At 40.0% G+C, this 20,911-nt stretch overlaps 4 protein-coding genes across 7 annotated transcripts in view; 2 read left to right on the top strand and 2 right to left on the bottom strand.

Moving 5' to 3' along the window:
• The window catches only part of LOC110065237 (uncharacterized), a 24,658-nt gene extending 24,404 nt beyond the window's left edge, over positions 1-254 (bottom strand). For all 3 annotated transcript variants that reach the window (XR_016207354.1, XM_089290074.1, XM_089290075.1), the window contains exon 1: positions 1-254. This exon is cut by the window's left edge and continues 74 nt beyond it. The gene's annotated coding sequence lies outside the window, so the exon portion shown is untranslated.
• A 1,263-nt stretch (positions 255-1,517) lies between these two features.
• Positions 1,518-7,498, bottom strand: LOC110065163 (small ribosomal subunit protein uS2-like). 2 transcript variants are annotated; one of them, XM_089290076.1, is made up of 8 exons: positions 7,415-7,498; positions 5,936-6,107; positions 5,388-5,506; positions 4,925-5,068; positions 4,126-4,356; positions 3,471-3,578; positions 2,612-2,638; positions 1,518-1,843 (listed from the first exon to the last, which is right to left on the bottom strand). In XM_089290076.1, exons 2-8 carry the CDS (start codon positions 6,066-6,068, stop codon positions 1,598-1,600), a joined length of 1,008 nt encoding a protein of 335 aa, XP_089146202.1. In that variant the 5' UTR covers positions 6,069-6,107; positions 7,415-7,498; the 3' UTR covers positions 1,518-1,597. The 2 variants fall into 2 exon arrangements, with proteins under 2 accessions (XP_089146202.1, XP_089146203.1); XM_089290077.1 differs by lacking the exon at positions 2,612-2,638 and having other exon boundaries at positions 7,415-7,497.
• A 63-nt stretch (positions 7,499-7,561) lies between these two features.
• On the top strand, positions 7,562-11,097 carry LOC110065240 (evolutionarily conserved signaling intermediate in Toll pathway, mitochondrial-like). Its single transcript, XM_020772349.2, has 3 exons — positions 7,562-8,541; positions 9,617-9,809; positions 10,794-11,097. Exons 1-3 carry the CDS (start codon positions 7,744-7,746, stop codon positions 10,931-10,933), a joined length of 1,131 nt encoding a protein of 376 aa, XP_020628008.1. The 5' UTR covers positions 7,562-7,743; the 3' UTR covers positions 10,934-11,097.
• Positions 11,098-14,984: 3,887 nt separating this feature from the next.
• LOC110065113 (inactive tyrosine-protein kinase 7-like) lies at positions 14,985-20,335 on the top strand. The gene is made up of 8 exons (XM_020772209.2): positions 14,985-15,473; positions 15,635-15,977; positions 16,096-16,137; positions 16,879-17,019; positions 18,476-18,622; positions 19,139-19,291; positions 19,656-19,825; positions 19,958-20,335. Exons 1-8 carry the CDS (start codon positions 15,351-15,353, stop codon positions 20,123-20,125), a joined length of 1,287 nt encoding a protein of 428 aa, XP_020627868.2. The 5' UTR covers positions 14,985-15,350; the 3' UTR covers positions 20,126-20,335.
• Positions 20,336-20,911: the final 576 nt, after the last annotated feature.

Here is a 20,911-nt window from a genome sequence, read left to right as displayed (position 1 = left end):
AATGATCGCGTTTTTCCGACGAGCCTGGCTTTCCGCAAACGTGACGTTGTGACGAAAGTTTAATTGTACGTTATATATGCTACATAACATGTCCCCGTATGCCGCATTCCAGTTTCATGCTTTTGGGGCGTTTCTTTCCGATGATCCAGACCAGGATCAACGATTCAGGGTCACTTGAATCATGGTGGACCAAGGAACCGGTGAATCTTTTCCCAGAGTCAAGACTCATCGGTTCTTTGATGCACCATGATCTGAGGCCTTGGATCACTGATCCTGATCCAGATCATCCCAAACTGACGCCCAAAACAATGGGTCGCAAAAAAAGACAGTTTTTATCATAATTTTTAATTTTGTATCAAAAGAAAACCAAAATGCGTTGAAAGAATCGCAAAAAAGGAATAAAACTGGTACCCTAAAAAGACCTAACTAACTCTAAATATCAGCTGTCTATCTTCAGATAAAAACCCCTCTGGCGTCCACAGAGGGCGAAATGTCCGCTACTAATCTGTTAGAAGCGTGACATCTGTTGTGTATAGATGAGTTAAAAAAATTCAATGAACTACCAAAAAAAAATACAAGACGCACATGCCAAACAAGGTGATAATTTTCAGGAGTAGGTGATTTGACAAGAGAATCAGTGGTGTGCAACAAAACACGAAAGTATTTTCTTTCCGTTTCTGAAGGATATTATACTCATGTCGCCTATAGTGACTTAGAGGGAGGGCCTCGGCTTAGGTCTCATGGTCATGAGAGGGTTCCAGTGTACCTCCTTTCCCGAGCTTGAATTTGTTGATGTTGTAATGGATCTTGGTGGCCCTCAACAGGCTAATTGCGATGCCATTGAAACATAGCGACGAGGCTCGGGGATCTCGAACACGGTAAGACTAAGATACATTTTTTAATTCATCCCTCAACCTCGACGTGTTTTCTTTTCGTTTCAGTCCCCCAGGCCCCGATGCCTAGTATCAAACATGCTAATAATAAATAGCTGTTGACATGTCCACGGCCGGACTTTTGCTGAGCAACAACTGTAACTTCGTACATACCCGTCTGTCGAAAGTCAGTTTACCGTACTGTTTCCATAGGTTTTTACAGTGGAGCTGTAAGGTGGCGTCAAACAAATTTCACAATATTATTCTTCGTCCTCGTCCACACTGTGCCAGAGAAAATTGAAAACGCAACAATCACTGGCCATTTTGGATATGTATTTGAGGAAAACTAAGACCAGAGAATCACACGATTATCGCGACGTCATCGTTTTCGAAAAGCTCCGGTTTCAAAAATTTTCCGTCCACACTAAAGCCTAAAGCCGGCGCCGGTTTTCCATTTCCTCCGCTTTTAAGAGCGTTTCCGAAAAGCTCTGTTTTCGGATTAGCGTGGACGGTAGGTCTAAACGTAGAAATATGGCTGCGTTTTCAAATTTCTCCGGCGTAATGTACACAGGGCCTTATCTGAAGTCTTTTTGAAACAGGGAAGCTCATAACTGAAATGTAGTTAAATCCATGAACACGTGAAAATTCAGACAAAGTGGGAGTTTTTATTAAGTCTCTTTCTGACAAGGCAGTACATTCAGCATCAATGCACAAAGGGTCACAGTTTAGGCCCACTCTGCTCCAGCACTCTTTCCATCCTGCATGGTGACTGAGGTTCCCCAATCTCCGCTAGGCTGTAGGTCATCAGCTCCCCATTCTTTGGGTGCAGGGTCAGCCCAATCCTTGGTCTCTGCCCAATCTTTTGCGGCAGGAGCAGCAGCTTCAGTACTCCAGTCTCGAGATGAACCCCAGTCTTCACTGGCACCAATGGCGGGAGGTACAGTAGGAGCCCCCATTTGTTCAGCACCCCACTAGAAATGAAATAATTTTTATGCCAAAATGTAAGAAAAGAATTACCATAAATCACCTTTTAGTAGTGTAACTTATGCAACTACCATATTCCATTTTCAAGCCCCAACAGTTATATAGGTTTCAAGCTAACCCCAATGCAAGGTTAGAGGTCAGAGGTCAAAGGAACAAGACGTTTGAAAGAATTTTTTTCCCCTTCAAGTGGAGTGTTTCAACACAAGCACTGTTCTTTCTAGGTCAGAAACTTTTGCCACTGACACTACCTTGGGAACTTACTTAAGCCTCGTCATCGCTGACACAAACTTAACCAAGTGAGGACACCAGAACGTAACCATGAGCACAAGCACAATCATAAGCTCAAGCATGCTTCAACAAGCACAGTCGTAAGGGACATATTTCATTCTTCTAAGCTTATGATGTGCTGCCTTTTACTATTCCAGTGGCACATCCAAGAGAATAGCTGTTCTCAGTCTAGGCTTCCATCTTTTTATGTCGCAGTTCATTATTGAATTTTTGAGAGAGAAGTGATGCTATGTACTTTTCAGGTTCTTCCTTTCTGGTATCTGTAGTTTTGTGAGATTCCAGATTTCTCCCAAGCATCAGATTTCATTGTTGGATACCAGGGGGGTGGGGGGGGGGGGGGGATATTACTTTGGGAAGTGTGTATTTCTTTTGTAACTGTAAGGTGTTGGGCTTCTGAGTTTTCATGCAACATAACTTGGTTTCCTGTAACAAGGTTTGATGGTGCATGAAAAATGGATCATTTATACCTCTTTAGAAACCCACTGTTGATTTGACTGGCCAAACAATGTGGAATATAAAAATAAGAACAAACACAATGAGTTAATGAAAAGAAAGGATAGACTACTGCATCAAGAAGATGTGCATGTGTTGACAACTTACTAAGCTTCCTCAGCAACACTTCACCATAGCTGTCCCATGTTACTACGGTGTAGCTAGTAGTCACCTTGTAACTACTGGCTCATGATGAAAAATCTGAAGTCACTGAATTGGGTGAGCAAGTATTTTTAAGACGTGTCCCTTTGAACAGGACTATAAAATAATAATAATAATAATATTGTCGCGGCTAATCGCCGTTGCAAAGTACAGCAATGACGCAGCTCAACAAGGTCGAACCAAAAGCATACAAAAGTATTGGTAGTACCACTGGAAGAGGAAGGTGTCAGATCAGGAACAAAGGTAAGGTAAAGTCTGCATTTCCAGCCCATTATCTCCTGGGAATCATGGACAAAAGTGATGGGAAAGTTTGCATTCGAGTCTAGTGGCACATCAGGCACATTTCTGATCTCCACTGAATGAGAAGCCAGTTCATTGCAGGGTTATCCACAGCATTTATTTTCACTAGTGCCTACACTGTATTTATACACCTGGATGAAGACAGGCACAGTTAGACTGCAGGGTTTTGTCCAAGAACAGAACACAATGACCCTGGCCAAAGCCCTAACCCTGAACTAATCATTTGGCCACCACTCCTCCAACAGTGCTTTTCAAAAATTGCCATTTAAAAACTCAAGTACCAGTTTTCTTTGATTTGAAATATTTTCTTTCCTCTGTAATTACCAAGTACTTCAGTGATCCCTTTAACAGAGAGATAGCAGTGTCACTCACCTCGCCAGTCTGCTGGTCAACTGCACCACCCCACTCAGTGAGATGACTGGTAGGCTGCTGTGCCTCCTCAGTTTGATGTTGAATTGCAGCCTGTTCTTCTTTCTCAGCCTGATAACAAAATAAGAGAAAGTTAGCCTACCACTAAAAGGGCTCAAGTCCATTTTCTAAGGCATAAAGCATGTAGAAGCGACAACTTCCCTTCATCCTGGGTCCACAGATAGGTTACCACGTCAATATTGCCAATACAAAAGGAAATAGAAGATGCGCGAATGAGGACTCTCTACTTGTGGATGTATGTATATAAAGTCAAATGCAGCAGTGTTGAGTGTGAAATGAATTTCCTTGGTGTTTTATTAGGGATATCCTTGAAAACTACCAAAACGTATTGAAAACTTTTGTTCTAAATATGAAACCTTCAAGCTGGCAGATAAAATACTGCTTGAAACACACCAAAATGCTCAACTCGAATTCCAGGTCTTCTCTTGCCAACTTTTATGATTGCAAAATCGATAATTTCTCTCCTCTTCTCTTTGACTACTTTTTATGGCATGGTGTGCATTTCAATTAAAATTTTCCAGTTTAGATGGAAGCTTATTTAGAGGAGGGACAGTTATTCAAGGGTGTTTGTCAAGGAAAAACAGTAATTTTTTGTCACCTCTTCTGGATCCCTATAGAAGTAGAGATCAGGCATAATTTCCCATGGAATCTGCCGGCTGATGCTGCCACGCATGCGGAGCACCTCCCTTGCCAGCATCCACCACATTAGACCAACAGAGTGTGCACCTTTGTTATTGCAAGGGATTGCTACATCCACATGGCGCAGTCGAGAGTCGGTGTTGCAGAATGCAATAACTGGAATATTCACATAGGATGCTTCTGTTACAGACTGAAAAAAAGTGACAAAGCTCTTAAAAAACAATGCACTTAAGGGAGAATCGTCAGTGATAGCATTACTTTGAAGCCCCAAAACAGACCTAGGGTATAGGAAAGCCAACAACAAAGGCTTGATTCAGAAGACTTTGTTACTAACTTACATGTACTGTCCGGAGGTGAGGATGGCTACTTATAAAGAGCTTTAGAAATAGTTACAAAACAGACAAACTTAAAAACTCAACACCTCCTATTTTCAAGTCTAGCAATAGGCTTTCTTCAGAAATTTGACTGCCAATTTGTTTTCTCCAGAATTCTATATTTTTCCTTCTAAACACACATTCAACATCTACACCAAGTTTTCATCATCAAGGGTGCATGTGAAACTGCAAATTTGTTCAGGCACTGGAATATAATAATCAGATATCATTCTCAAATTACTGCAAACTGTGTGGATAAGTACTTCAAAATTAATTTTTGGTTTCATATGGTGACATATTTTTCACATCTATTGTGTTCTGCTTGTCTAAAGGCTCTCAAAACATGGCCAATCATAAAAAGAGATCAACAAAATAAGATGTTACCTGGTGATCAGTATGTGGATCACACACAACTAGCAACCGTGGTTCCCTGAAGGCTGCTTGGATCTGATTGGTAAACGTACCAGGAGTGAAGCGTCCAGCAACAGGAGTAGCTCCAGTGTGGCTTGCAAATTTCAATATAGCACGCTATCAAAAATAAATCACAACCAGTAAATAAAAATTCAATTGCTCTAAACAAGCCTAAAGCTTACCATCACAACAAGAAAAATTCTAATAGCTTTCTACATGTACTTTGCAATGGCAATTTCATACATTTATTAAGAAATGAAAAGTGTGTTTTAGTATTTCAAAAAAAAAGAGAGTAAACTCTATTTTTATTCATAACTAAATTTGTTCAGCATGCAAAGGAAATCCAATCCAAAACAGGACTTCACACTTCCTCCACCAAGTGAGACATTTAGGGTTAAGACGTTCAGAGTGAGGAGCCATCTGATTATCAACTTACCTGTCCATATGGCCTTGCTGAGATCACACAAACATCAGAAGGATTTTCAATGCCAACAATGATACGAGCTGCAAGGAGCAGCTTCTCCCATGTCTTTTTTAAATTGATGATGTGAACACCTGGTTAAAAACAAAAGCAAAAACCTCTTTCACATGAGCACCAAAGGGGCAGACCTGACTGTCCTTATTATGGAGGTAGGTGAGCTAGAGGAAGAGCTTATACAAAATTGGTTTCACGATGACCAAGTTAGCTTTCCATAAATGATAATATAGCCCTGTCTGTATTATAGAGGTGCCTGTAAGGCAAATTTTAACTGTAGTAGTACAGAAAAACCTTTCCTTGGGGACACCTCCACAATATATAGTAAATTCAATATTATTAAGACACCAGAATTCATACAACTCTCTACCTCCATAATAATGACAACTTTACTATACAAACACTCAGCTCTATCTCTTAGGTCTCCAGACTAAAGAAGTTCAAATGTACCTTAAACTCGGTGAAAAAATCCAAAACCTCACATAAAGAGATCCACTGAGAATTCTTACCATCGGGTTTTCTTTTGTAAACATAACTTTCCATTTGAAAGTCTACATTGCTAGCACCAAGATGAACTCCAGCAGCAAGTAGCTTTAAAACATCTTCTTCCTTTAACTGTAGAGCTTCAATGCCCCCAGACATTATGCTTTGCTGTGCCAAGAAAAGTGACGACGGAACAACCTGTTGCGCACAAGGTAAAAAGTCAGGTCAAATAATGCTTTATCTACAGTGAAGAAGAGACTGCCATGTATGAATGCTATACAGGAATAGCTGCTATGTATGTGCTGCTAGATGGAAGCAGTTTTTTTACCTTATTTACTTTTTGTGGTTAATATTTCAAATCAGTGTGTTGGCACTGTTATACAGTGCAAAGGGGTTTCATTAATGTTTTCAGCAAGAGGACAACTGGTTTTCACAGGTGGGTTAAGCTTTTAAACTGAACTTTGTTATTAGAAAAACTTTCCTCTACATGTTCAAACCAAGTGGGCAAAATCATCCTCACAAACGGTCAATTTGCCCAGTGTCCAACCCAAGAACATGTAGAATTAACCTGTTTCAGACAATTCAGTTAAATTCACACCCAGTGTATGCTAAGGGACCAAATTAACTCAGAAGTTGTGTAGATGACCGTGTTTCATACATGTATACACAGTAATATATTGAGGAATACAGGAGATTGCATGGAATTTTCATCCTTAAGTAGGTGTTTCTAAAATTCACCCCTCCAACGGGAAAATTCAATACCTTTTTTAGAAGTTCAACAGATGGGGAAGACCATTCAGAAAATTGACAATCAAGGGAGTATGCCCATGAAGTTAAATGTAAACCAGAACACCCCCATCCCTGGAGAAGTCATAACTCTACAATCTGCTCGATCAACCCAAGAGTTCAACCCCAAAAGAAAAGCCATGAGTCTGCTATAGAACTGAGGAAAGGTATCCTGACAAGTACATAATATTTTTCTATTGTGATGCCCAGGTACCTTTGCTTGACCAACCCTTGCATGCTGTGTTGGGAATCTGACAACTAAAGGTGACTAAACAGACACCTCAGTAGGAGTAGAACATATCCTTAATCAAAGTAACCATCTTAAAAAAACTTTCTCTCTTTTCAGTGACTACAAACTTTCATATAAAATCACTGATTGAAATAATTAAGCTTAAATTAATTCATGTACGGTCATCTTATTGCTTACTGTCCTTGATACACTACTCAGGTTATAATAGCCCGATGTTCGGACATATTTCTACATTCATATCCTAAAACGATTTCAAGATAAAAGGATAAAGTCCTAATAGCTTAGATTTAATTTGTCTCTTACGATCTACTACACAAATCCATATTTTTGACCCAATCCACCTTACAAAGGGAAATAAATTGCGATAAACATAGAGTCCAGCCAGTGAAACATAAGTAGGTGAAGTTTACAACAAATAAGGACCTCTAATACAGCAATAAAAGGAAAGGAAACAGACACTATTCCTTACTCTTGCAAAAGCCAACGAGGGCTGGAAGAAAAGAGAACGAACGAAGAAGACCACGTGGTACTTGAAGCAAAATTTCAGGGGTGGACAGCTCCCTTTCGAAGGGCTTTCACGAGTAAGTGGGGAGGGGGGGTAGAATACTAGGTAAAATCATTGGACGTTTCTTACCCTCCTCCCATTGAAATAAATTTGGCCGAAAAGATTCAAAATGGAGGACGGAGGATAGAAAGACGGAGATCTTTTGAGGTGTATAATAATATATGTAGCAATCGTATTCTCCCGCGTTGAAGATTTATCGTTGAAACATCGATATCAAGATTCAGTTAAGAAAGATGCATTGCGCGCGAAATTTGGTAACGATAGCCAGGAGAGTTTGTGATGACCATGTTGTACTCAAGTGTTACTCTCCTCTTGGTTGGATGTGCTTGTCTAGAAGGCAAATTTGCTCCACTGAAAGTTTACGTCGTAAATCCGAGGAGGAGCTGAAAGAAGAAAACAGTTACGACGAAAGGCTTGCTAAAATAAGAGCTGAAGATGCAGCAAGCACTAAACTCGTTCATCTGAAGGTCAATCCTAAGGTCAAAATTTCGGAAACGGTTGTCTCCAAACACGTCCATGCGTTTGAAAGGGCTGCCTCTTTTGGGAGAACAAAAGAGAACTTTCATGGAGTGATTGACAGTTTTCTTGCCAAAGACAAAACTAGGAGAGGGCATATGGAGTTTCTTAAGGCAGCCATGCACTATATGGAGGAATTTGGTCTTGTAAAAGATGTTGAAACATACAACAGAATGTTGGATGTGTTTCCCAGGGGACGCTTTGAGAACAGAACTCTGTTTGATGCCATCTGGGCAAAACAACACCCTCAAGCCATACTTGCTTTGGACATCTTGACCATGATGGAAGATAATTGGCTCTTGCCTACTGAGGAAACCTATGACATTTTGTATGAAATTTTTGGCCATGCCAGTCAACCTTTGCAGAAGTGTAAACGACTGGTTTTTTGGTATCACAAGCTGGAGGAGATGTTTCCTAATCCTTACCCAAAGGTTTTGCCTGAAAGTGATACAGAACTGAGTAAGCTTGCTCTTGCTAGAATGACGAGAGATGAACAGATTATAACTATCTACAAGGTAATATCTGTAGTTATAATTAATTTCTCAAACTAGTTGGGCCATACCATAAAATCCAACATTAAAGCCCTGGGCTTATATAACTTGATAAGGGGTTTTGGATGGGCTTATAAACGGGGGGCTTATGTCTAGGAGGGGGGAGGCATACAAGCGGAATTAAAAAAAATATTTCGGAATGACGAGAGAAAACCTATCTGAGAAACAAATTAAAGCTAACATACTATTACAGTTAGAGCCATTACCCTATTACCCTATTTAACAATTAGACCACGAGGCGGGGGGTTAATAGCCCATGAGGTGAAGCCGAATGGGCTATAGACCTGTGGCCCTTGAGGGCAAAGGGTCTAATTGTTTTAGTATCACCCAACTAGTCGAACAGAAAAGGCAATAATAAAGTTGGCAAATGCAAGTTGAAGAAATATTTATTTGGGAATAAAATGAAAGAAAGCGTCACGCTCAATTGCGCCAATTTCGCTACTCAAGGACTATTACTAATAGTCCTCTAGTAACGTAGTCTATTAAAATGTAGGATTTCCATTAGTCCACTAGTTGGGGGATACTAATACCCAATTATTACCCTATTAGCCTATAACTTTCAATTAAAAATTTGGATGCAAAAGGAACATACTTATACAATAGATGGGCTTATATCGGGGGGGGGGGGGGGGGGGCTTATATCAAGAATAATATCTTTGTTAGCAAATAGAAGGGCTTATAACTGGGGATGGGGGGGGCTTATATCAAGAATAATATCTTTGTTAGCAAATAGAAGGCTTATAACCACGGGGGCTTTAACATGGGATTTTATGGTATATGTTATCAAAAAGCTCAGTTGCTTAAAGCATTAAATTGGGTTTCTGTGTTATAAAATGTCTTCCTTGATGGGATGCTAGGCCATCCCATCCATCACAGGTCATTATGCCAGGTCATTCCAATAGTACACTGATACCCATTTATACTCGACCTGTTTCAATAGGAGCACTATAAGAGACCCAAGAACACAACACAATGAGGTTGGAAGTTATACCAACTAAAAGTTTGTTCCTACTCGAGTTTATTTTCTTTTGATTCTCAGGATAATTCTGAAGATGGAATACAAGAGTTTTTAGTTGGTGCTCAGACAGAGGGCCAGAAGAAAATTTTGGAAAATTACGACTCAGACAAACCATTATATGTCGAGGGACCTTCCTTTATCTGGGTCCGTCGACTTCAAAGACATTTCTTCACCCTTAGAACTGATGCTGAACTTGATGAGGAGAATGGAGAAGGTAAGGTTACAATCTCGAAGTAGCAGTAGTTGACACATCCTTCAGACTACATGTATGTTGATCAAGTTTATTGGATGTATCAATACTAACCAAATAGAACCAAACAAATTGAAACGAAAAAGATAAGTGAAATATACTAGGAATTAGGCAAGCAAGTGTAATTCCAATTTTGGTTCAAAGCATTATTGTACACATTTTCAAAAGATATGTAGACCAACGTTTTTGGTTTGTCATCACAGCTTGGCTAGTGCCAAGTCGTAATTCCCCAGCGGTTTCTGACCCAACTGGATGGAAAATTCACGTTTTCAGATGGCGCAAAGGCGTTGAAAAAAAGGGTATCCAATTTTTTTTTATTTCCATTTCCATCAAGCGAGTAAAAAAATATCTGTCCAATACACTTAAAAGTTTATTGAGAGACCACTAAATGAAAAACATATTTCCATCAACACTGCTCTGTTTCCTACAGGGGTGCTATGTTATGGAACAGCCTTTCTTGTGAACTCTGATCTACAGTTTCTTTAAGCAAATTTAAACGTAAACTGCATCATCACAGCTTTGAATTGAATGTGACACTGCATCCTTGAAAAGCAGCTTTATTGATATGTTAGGTTATTATTCTTATAATACCATAACAATTATAGTTAGTTTTGCTCAGCAGACTTGGATATTTTATACTTTTAAGTTGTGCTGAAGGAATTTTTGCCATGTACAAATAAAGTTATCAATCCATCAATGGTGTTGCTCATTTTGAAATGTTTTTTCTGAGCCCCCTGATATAAGCCCCTCCATTTATAAGCCCCCTGATATAAGCCACCTGATATAAGACCCCTTATATAAGACCCCTGATATAAGCCCCTCCATTTATAAGCCCATCCAAAACCCCTTACAAAGTTGTTATGTATAAGTCCAGGGATTATTAGTTGCAGTTTATGGTACTTAACTTTTATAAACAACAATTTAACTGTTTTTTCTTGTTTCTTTTAGGAAACGTTCTTGCTATCTGCATGAGTCATGCAAATGCCAGTGAAGAGTTACTGAGATCATGGATAACACATCTTCAGACTGAAAACCCACAGTTAGCAAACATCAGCATCATCTTTAATCTCAGTCAAACTCAACAATAAGTTTTTGAAGAAAAGATTAGTTGGTTTGTGAAAGAAGTTGTAGACCTTATTTGGAAGTAGTGATTAAATTGCTATGGGAAAGCAAATTCTATCCATGTATTGTTTATAGGCACAAAAAGATTAATGTTAACTAAGAGGAAATAAACATGTTTTAGGATAATTTACATGTTTGTGTTAGGTGTGTGTTTGTTTCTGTAATAGGCCACTTCCAAGGTTTCTTTTGCCTGTGTGTCTAAACGAAACCATTCATATGGAAATGTGTTCTGCCTACAGGTTCATTTTCATGCAAATCAAACTCATTTTCATATGAAAGGTTTTGCACAAAGACTTGTTTTGAAACAGAAGCACAAGGTAACTCGCAAATGGCCTATTAGCTTGGTATGACTCTGGTTGTGAGAGATGGCCACAAAGTTATTCATGGGTGGAAATATCAAAGCAGGTCAATCATGCAGCAACTCTTTTCATCCATCAAGGAATGGAACATGTAGTGATGTATGGGTTTGAACCCCTCCCCCCCCCCCCCCTACCCCACCTACCCTAACAAAGAAAAAACCTCTCCCCTTCCTTGATTGTAGTCTATACCTAGTGTCCAAGCTAAGCAATAGTCAAGATCACCAAATTAAGTTATCAAGCCAAAAATGTGTCAATCTATGGCCACTTACTATTGTGACTGTTCCTTCAATGATGGCGGAGTAAGTGATGCAGTGTTAAGAGCGCTCACCTTCCACTAATGTGGGCTGCATTCAAATCTTGCCTAGTTCCTAGACCTCAATATTTCACCGCGGACAATCGTTTTCGGGTCACGTGGTCCGGGCAACTCACCTAAATCAGTTGACCGTGAAGGCCAGGAAGAAAGCCGTACAGGAACACGGCAAACTCGAATACTGAATACGGGGTCATAGACGAGTTGAGTTTGTTGTTGGTTTTCAAGATATGAACCAATTTTGGAGATTTGAAATAAGGTATTGATTGTTAGGCCAAGTCTAAAATGGGGTACGATAAATCAAATATTTTGGTCCGAAATACGGTAACTGTTACAGGAAACGAGCCGCACGCTCCACCAACAAGTTCAGGAAGTCCCCCCGCCTAGTCTTGCAACTTTGGTAAAATATATCAGTTCTAGACAGGTATATTAAGGTGCTGTAAGGAGACTTATAAAAGCACATACAGACGACATTCTGTATTCTTTTTTCAGAGTAGTTATGAACTAGCGGTAGTTCACAACAAACGGGAGTTCTTCGGAAAAAAGCTTTCCCACTTATTGCATAGAAAACTTAGATTTACCAGGTTTTTTTAATGTGTTCCTTTCAGTTATTGATCATAATTCTATTTCAGTCCGTCCCGCGTGACCAAACTGAATCTCCGGTTGGGGGGTGAGCTCCCGGCATACAAAAAAGACAGAGGTTCCCGTCGAAAATTTTGAAAAGAATCCCCCGCGAGATCCTGTTTTGTGGGCGTGGCTTGAAATTCTCTTAACCCCTAAGAGATACCAAATTCTTTTTTAACCCCTAAAAGATACAATGAGCATTCTCGTCCTTTTTATGTGTGTGTTCCCCCGGGACTGAACGTGATCTTCTTTAATTCTCTTTTCTTTTTTGTGATTTATTTTTCTTTCGGGTCGCTATTTTTCGAATAAAATGCTATCCTAAAATACTGCTAAAACCATCCAACCTCTCAAATATTTTAAGAAGCTCCTGCAACCTCTTCGTATTCTCATTATTTTAAGCACTTGGGCATTGTTTTTGACGACACCAACATTCAAACTTTGTTTACTCAAAATACTATCGTATTCATGCGATTTTAACATTTCGTTATTTATTCTTTCTGAAAGATATCACTGCATGTTGAGTTACGCTTTGTATTTTCAAGGGTTAGATTGAGCTGTGTTAGCCTAGCCTGCAGGAGATGTCGTGTCCTATTTTAATAGGATTTTAAAGAAGGTAATAATTAAAATTGTTAAAATTATAATCAAAATCATTTGTACACCTGTCTTTTAGCGAATCTGCAAAGTTTGCTGCTTCTATTTGCTCTAATTTTATTTACTCGTCAGTTCATTAGTCTGTTGAAAGACTCAGCCGAGGCGGGGCAGTAAAAGGTTGAGAGTATTCAACATTGCATTGGTCGTATAGGAGGAAGGAAGGACGAAACCACTAAAAACTAATGCACACGAACTTAGTGCAACAATTGAAACTCAGAAAAACGACTACGTTACGGCACTTCCTTTGGTAACGTCTACTACAAAATTGCTACCAGGCTACATATATTAAGCTATCGCAAAGTTGTGTTGATATTTTAGCAGAATAATAAACTTTTGCAGCTGCTGGCTTTGCTTCTTTTTCTCATGTTTTGATTACATGTCTATAATGGCTTTAGGCGGAGCTTTCACTTGTGTATTCAACACTGACTACATCTCACTATTCGCTGGCTTATGCATTGGAACTACTAACAACACAGGTGAGTGTTCAAGGGAAAAAATAGTGTACTTGCATTTTTGCTATCTATTAAACATAACACTTCAACTGATAGATGGCTTTTTAATTGAACATTACCATTCCGCACGTTCGTATAATTTCAGCTTTCCACGCAATCCAGCTGATAAAATTGTAGAAACACTCAAAACTGCACTTCTACCTGAAAACTACAGCCTCATCCTAAAACTTTATTTCCTGTCTAAAGACTATACTTCCATCTCAAAACTACATCCTTCCACTTTACGTCGTGCGTGGAAAGCGTAAAATCTGTGCGTCTCATCGGCCTGCAAGCAAACTCTTTCGACTCCGGTTAGAGAAGCCATGCCGGGACAGAACTGAGCCCCTTTCCTTGGGAGTAAATCAATCAAATTTCCTACGGGAAGACTCCGCCTCGATGTCTAAGCTATAGCAGTTATACGCATTTTACAGAAAAGGTAACCCTTTCTTTTACGTTCATGCATATGGAAAATAGTGATTTTACTAGTGAGCGCTTCTGTTCGAGAATGACAGTTATACCACTTTCTTTAAACTTTCAAAATCTCTCCAGCATGAGAAAGAAACCCCTTAAGGTGTAGTCTTGTCGTCTTGTCAATTATAGAGAGTAACCCCCACCCCCTTCCGGTTCCTTTCAGTCTTTTCCGAACAGGCTTGCAAGCGCTGCTTCGATGACTCACAGTAAGAAAAGTGCAAATAGTTTCTTTTTCTAAATTAAAAAAAGAAAACTAGGAAGAACTGTTCACCGCCTTTGTAAAGTAAAATAGAATCACGGGCAGATTTCTTGCTACAAAGAGGGTCTCAATGGGGTGGTGACTTTTACGGCTATCGGTTGATATGATATTGTTTTGGTTTTTACTTTCTTACAGCTAACAAATTTGTCATCGCTTAAAAAAGTTTAAAAAATTCGTTTGATAACTGAAAAACACATTTAAGGTCTTAGGACCGTTTCGGAATGAAAACTGACGTTATCATTATAAGAATTATTGCCAAAGATGAAGTCTCCACAATTTTTCCTGTACTACCAGGGTCACCAAGACACAAAAAGAAGTATTGACAAGAGATCTTAAGACTTTCACTTTCGTGGCTAATTATTTTTACGGTTAATTTGCTTTTACGGCTAACCGAACGGTTAAAATTTTCCAACGGTTAACCCCATCGAGACCCTGTACAAAGTTACATATCTGGTGCTGCACGTTTATTCTTTTTACTGCAGTTAATATCAGTGTCGCGAGCGAGACTGCTGAAATTCAGACTACAGTATCTCAAGAGCAAATATAAATTGATGACAATCGCAGTCCAATCGATAAGAATGCAGCTGATCACGTTTACTTTTCGGTGATTTTTGTTTGCCTTGTTAATAGAAAGACCTTCCGCTTAAAACGCCAAGAAAATCAGTTATGTTTATCTCAACTTCAGTAAATAGCAGAAACAAAGGCTCGAATCACATTGCAAACGTATAAAAATAGAGGTGATAGATTCAAAAGGTCGCAGATAGTGATCTCATGAGAGTACTTAAATGCGCAGTCAACGTTTTTTTTTATTATTTTAAAAAGACTTTTAGAGACACGAACAAATCGAAACCCATTTCGTTCGCGTGCAGACAAGCACGTGATTCTTGAGAGCTCTGATAAAATACTTCATTTCCTAAGAGGCGTTTTTATATATGTGCCATAAATAGGTCAAAGAGGCTTTGTTACACAGCCACATAAAATACAGTTGAGGAATTAAAAGGTCTCATTTCGTGCGTTCGTATGTGGACTGGCATATTTCTTTGACTGCAAAGTTCGCCAAAAAAGCAAGTTTACACAGTAGACCCACCAAATTCTCCGCTTTTTTGAATTGCTTTTGCTTTTCTTCCTGGGTTGAGAGTGGCCATAGCTTTCCTTATTGACAATCTGTTTTTTTTTTAATAACGCTCTTTTTTGAATTGTAGGGATTTGCTTGACGCAATGTTCTCAGCTAAGATGATCTTGGTTTTTGCTATGCTGCAAGGCTCGGCGACTGTCTTCGGAAATCCTTTGTTTTCTGTAATTAACAAAGGCCTAGAGAGATGGCAGAAAACCCATTGTGACGTAACTGATCAGTTCGTAAGCTACTGCTCTAAAGCCCCACGGGGGTTATATTCCAGGAGGGGAACTAAATAGTGAATATAACCAATATACGTAGTTTCGCTCTGTGGTTGACTCGTTTTACCTACTGAGTGTCTGCCACCACACCCCTTTTTTCACCACAGCAACTGAGACGATCCAGTGCAAACGAACAGTTCCCGTATTATTGTAAGCCAGGAGGAGTGACAGTAATCTACGTGAACGTAGGGCCAGGGTGGGTCAAGACCAATGGAATTTCTTACCTTGGCGCCGTGCAGCAGAACGCAGACGTCAAATTCATAACGGAGCAAGATGGCACCGGACAAATACTGGCCAAGTTCAACGGTGCAATACTTAAATGTGATGGCATCTTCTCGAGGAAACGAAAGACATGCACAATACCAAAAGCTCTGAGACCATGGTCTGGCGTTATAACAGTGAAAATAGGACGCCATCCTTCGACCAGGTTTCTCATGTCAGGCACACCAGGCATGTATGAAGAGCATTCCTTCAGCACTTTCTGTGTCATTTTAATTTTTTGAGATCGGTTCAGCAAATATTAATTGCCAGCTCTCGTATCAAACTGTTTTGCTTATTTGCTTCGCAGTTTGCCTGAATCCTGGTTTACAAGGTTACAATTGCGACCAAGGTAAGTAGGACTGCACTCTAGTGGCGTTTTCGGTAAATTATCGTAGACGTATCGGAAGGTTTTCGGAGTCTTCCTGTCCAATCAAAATTAACGCAAACGCTAAGCACATGTCACGTGATCTTGCCCGCGATATTAGCCAGAAGCTTACGCACTAAAAGGAACTTTCGGTATATCGAACGTTTCACAGCAGAGTACTGAAGGGAAGCAACTACGACCAAACGATCAATACAAATATTTCGACAGGCTTACTCATGATGAAGATTTCAGACGTTTGTTTTATGGCTAACTCCTTGAGTAGGCAATATAAACCAATTCCTGCGCTGTGACTGGCAGCCCGAGCGGGCAAGATGACGATATCTTACCCAATCGGGATTGCCAGCTGTGTCCCGAAAGAAATATGGTGTTATCTATAGCGTACCATGAGACATTTATTTATCGAGCTTGTTCGATTAGGATATTAGCCTTCATTTTTGTGTAATTGTGGTCCTCGACAACCTCTTTCCCAGTGTCTCTCTTTTTTCCCTGGGAGCGAGGTTAAAAAAAAAAAACCTGGCCAGTTATCCAGCCATTTTTAATTAAATCTAGTCTGTTTACGTCATGATAATACACAATAATTTTAGAATCGTAGAAAAATACCACCCTTGAACTTAAAGTAACTAAAAAATATGCAGTGCTAAAGACAACTTACACAGCATTCTACAGTTTGGCTGACATGTAAACCCTGCTTTTTCTTTTTTTCAGACATCAACGAATGCGTCGTACATAAAGACAAACAGCTCTGTGCATGGAAAGATGGATGCGTGAACACCTATGGTGGATATAAATGCAAGTGCCCGCCAGGTTATAAAGTTTCGCCACAGGACTTTCGTCTCTGTGTGCCAGGTAAAGTACGAATATGGGAGACAATCACGCGCTTTTCATTTAAAAAACACCACGTCGTCTATTACCGTTTCATTACCGTTACAAGCCTCATTCACAAGGTAATCCCTCTCAAGCTATTTTTAGACATATTACCCAGTTTTCCCGCGACTAATATCATCACGTGCGATCCGTGGATGTTTTCGTGGAGAATGAAAATTCGTGTAAGGCCGCTTGGGCTGTCACGGGAGTAAAATTCCAGGATTGGCTCAGTTCTGGACTCTACTGTTGTTTCCGAAATCGCCAGTAATCTAAAAGTGACTTGAGATGATGACCTTGGAAATAAGGCCTATAGTATATGCGGGGGGGGGGGGGGGGGGGAGGAGGTGTGCAATTTTCTCACCCTTCATCCTCTATTACCATTACCGTATGAAAGAGAAAATAAAGAGTCCGTTAATCAGTTATTGATCTTTTTACAGATCTTTTTACAGATCCTATGCATACCAGCAGCATAAGTTTCGTTTGCGGTCCTTTGCATCATTTGTATTAATTTAGTTCTATTGGGCCGTATGTCTTTTTTAGATCCCATATGCTGCTCATTTTTAACATGGTTTTGCCGTGTGTTTTCTGCGGGACAGTTTTTGTCTGTCCGCTATCTCCTTATCGCGACAGTGACATGATATTCTGGAGTCTACCTACTGTTCACGGTCATGCGTTTTGCTTGTGACATTGACCAATCCGGAACATTTGAATTTGAGTTTCATCTAAGGCCATTACCATGTACATTTAGTAGACAATAGACCATATTCGTATTCTCGGTATTGGACTGGAACTAGCTTGCAATGGACGCTCATGCGGGGAAATATCATTAAAAGAGATTAATGTTATTTGCAATTGAAAAGACTCCCCGTGTTAGCCTCATTTGCATGCTAGTTCCAGTCCAATACCGAGAATAAAAATGGTCTATTGGTCCATAAGCCGGTTGCTCTACTTTTTGCCGCTACACCGTGCTAGCGAGACCCAACCAGGTAGAAACAGTTGTCCATACTTGCAATTCTTGGCTTTCAGTTTGGACTCTGTCAAGACGTTGTCGCTTTAAGTTGTCACGTAGTAACCAGCCTTGCTTCATTGTTCTATGACTTGTATTGATTGCGAAAACTTACATCTGGTACCATATTCTCTTGCTGGTACTAAATGTTGTTTCAGTCAAAATATGAATCCGGCTACACTCTATGCCGCACTAAACAACTAAACCTATTATCTGGGCCTTTCCTGGATACAGGATAATCGGTATGCTGTTTTGTATCTGAATGAAGACTAGACCAGTAGCTATATTAGAGAGTGAAGGGATTGTGTACTGCTAAATTCACAAACCCAATGGAATTTAAGAAATAAAAGAAAATTTAAAAATGTCGGTAAGGATAAAATAATTTCTAGGTCAGTACACTTAATGCTTGGGTTCCTGATTGTCTTCTTGCAGACGTTCCGAAGATCTTAAGCCCTCCACAAAATTTCATAGTCAAGTTTTTCCAGACTGCGACCCTCCCCTGCCGCTACAGTGCTTCAGGCCCAGTTATCATTAAATGGCAATTAGCCAACAGGATTATCGCCATAAAGCAACTAAATGGTTAGTAGTTGCAACACAATAGAAGGAAGAGTGGTGGCGATATGGTTAATGTTCTAGCTTGCTTTAGACTCTGGATCGAGCGGACTGGTTTGAGACCTGACCAGAGTCACTGTGTTGAGTTGTGATCAGTTCTGACCCAGTTCTTAGGCAATACACTTTGTTCTCACAATGCCATTTTTCTGCCACGTGTATATGTAAATAGAAATGGCGAATTTAGACAATTTAATGCTGTGGGTAAACGTGCGTTGGACTAGCATGCCATACAAAAGGGGGAGGGGGTGGGGGAGAAGTAAGAAAAGTTACTAGTTACTTAGTGCTACGTAAATCGGAATAAAGCGAAGGAATTCTAAGCCACCTAGATTTACCTATGACACTTCACCTTTGCATGTTAAGCTGCCTGAGAGCCTATTTCATCGGCCAATCACGTTGAGGCATTTTGATTGATTGCCACTGTCAAATATATGGTAAAGTCAGTGAATTCCCGATTTAAGCTTGACCTTGCTACTCTGTCAACAGGTGCAAAGCAAACTCTTAGCCCTCGTCTGACGCTTCATGACAATGGAGACCTGTCAATCAAGAATGTGACTTATGGGGACGCTGGGAGATTTTTTTGCGTTGTGCAGAACGCCTATTTTGGTGCCTGCGTCGCACACAACCTTAATATTCAGTGTGAGTCTCGCGTTGTTCTCCATTTACTTTAATCAGTAGTTATTGAACAATTTCAAACCTCAAAAATCATAAGCAATGAAAAATATTCTTGTTAAAAAAAATCAATCCTGGGTACAACCCGGCCCGGGAGTCAAAGACTCGGAGGGAGTTAGTGACACCTCACTCCCTGTTGAGTTTTGGCACACCCTAACTTTTGTGCGGTCAGAATGCGCGGAAACTCTTCTCTCGAAAGGGAGTGCCTACTACCCAGCATAGTAATGCTAAACCAAAGAAATTGCGAATTGATTGGAATGGTCGTGTAAAAATCGCTCTAAAGTAAAACAGGTAGCGAACGCCTGACATCTAGTTTGTTTTCTCAATACAGCACGGCCACTCGTGGACGCTCTTTTTCTGGTCAACGGCAACCGTACCAGAAGTCACGTGTATCGAGTTGGAGATAACGTCACTATTGACTGTCTTGTGATAGCCATGCCAGTGCCCACTGTGACCTGGAGTTATGGTCAGCAGACAATCACAACAACAGCAAGAACTAAGGTGTTTTTCATGGATGCGTTGTACTTTATAGACCAAAAGCTTTATAATTAATATCTTATGTTGATTTGACTTTCCTTTCTGGTGTTGTATGAAGCAAACATTAAGATGCTTATTCTTTTGATCGTGTTTAAGGTGATCCTTAGTAAACTTCCGAACTTGCCCCTGAACTTGGCAGGCGCCTTGCAACTGCAGCTCCGCATTACTGGAGTCAAGCATGCCGACACTGGTATCTACAACTGCACGGCTAAAAACCGTCATGGCGTTACAACCAAGACAATCAAACTGACTGTCACGAAGTAGACGGCCTACAGAGCATACTAAGTTGAATAAAACAACTTTAACGCAGAAATTAATGGTACTTTGACTAAGTTAAAACAAGATATAACTGTCACGCAATAGAGTAATTAACCTACATGGTGTCACACAGCTGTCATGCAGTAACCACTAGTTATAATATTACAGTGTGTCGTAAAATATAAGATCGAAGTAAATAAAATGCCAGTTAGTTTACCTTGCGTATCATTTGCCGTCATTATCGACATTCTCCATTATTTCTTGATCCGACAATCTGCCGAAAGACTCGGGACCATTACAAAAAAACATTTCAATCTTCCGTAAGAAAAACGATGGCGACTGGTAGATTTACCCATAATTCTTAGCCCACGGAAACTTAAACAACGCTCATAAAAACATTCAAAGTTCTACAATCTTCAAACCTAGTACTTTAAGAGCTTTATTGTTTTAGGGCTAGGGGCATTGTTTCTGTTGTTTGTTTTATTGTTCTCTCAAAGGGTAGCAAGCCATTCATGTGAAACCTTACGACAGCTGCCACATCACCCTTCCCATGAGCTGCAATCTCAACCTAAAATCTTGTCTAGTTACTAGGCCTCGACATTTTGTCTCGGTAAATCGTTTTCGGGTCACGTGGTCCGAAATTAATTCATCGTGAAGGCCTAGGAAAAAAGCCATTCAGGAAGTACGCCGAACTACGCAACCTAAAACCAACGTGAAGAAAGAGGGTTCTAGGAAGTCACTGGTTTGAAATTCGAAGTCCTACTCGAACTCAATTTCGTAATCAAAGGTCCC

This window comes from Orbicella faveolata, unplaced genomic scaffold (assembly GCF_042242905.1).
Source record: "Orbicella faveolata isolate gen_17 unplaced genomic scaffold, um_ofav_v1 contig_2, whole genome shotgun sequence".
Taxonomy (NCBI): Eukaryota; Metazoa; Cnidaria; class Anthozoa; order Scleractinia; family Merulinidae; genus Orbicella; species Orbicella faveolata.
This window is presented reverse-complemented; position numbering and strand designations above follow the sequence as displayed.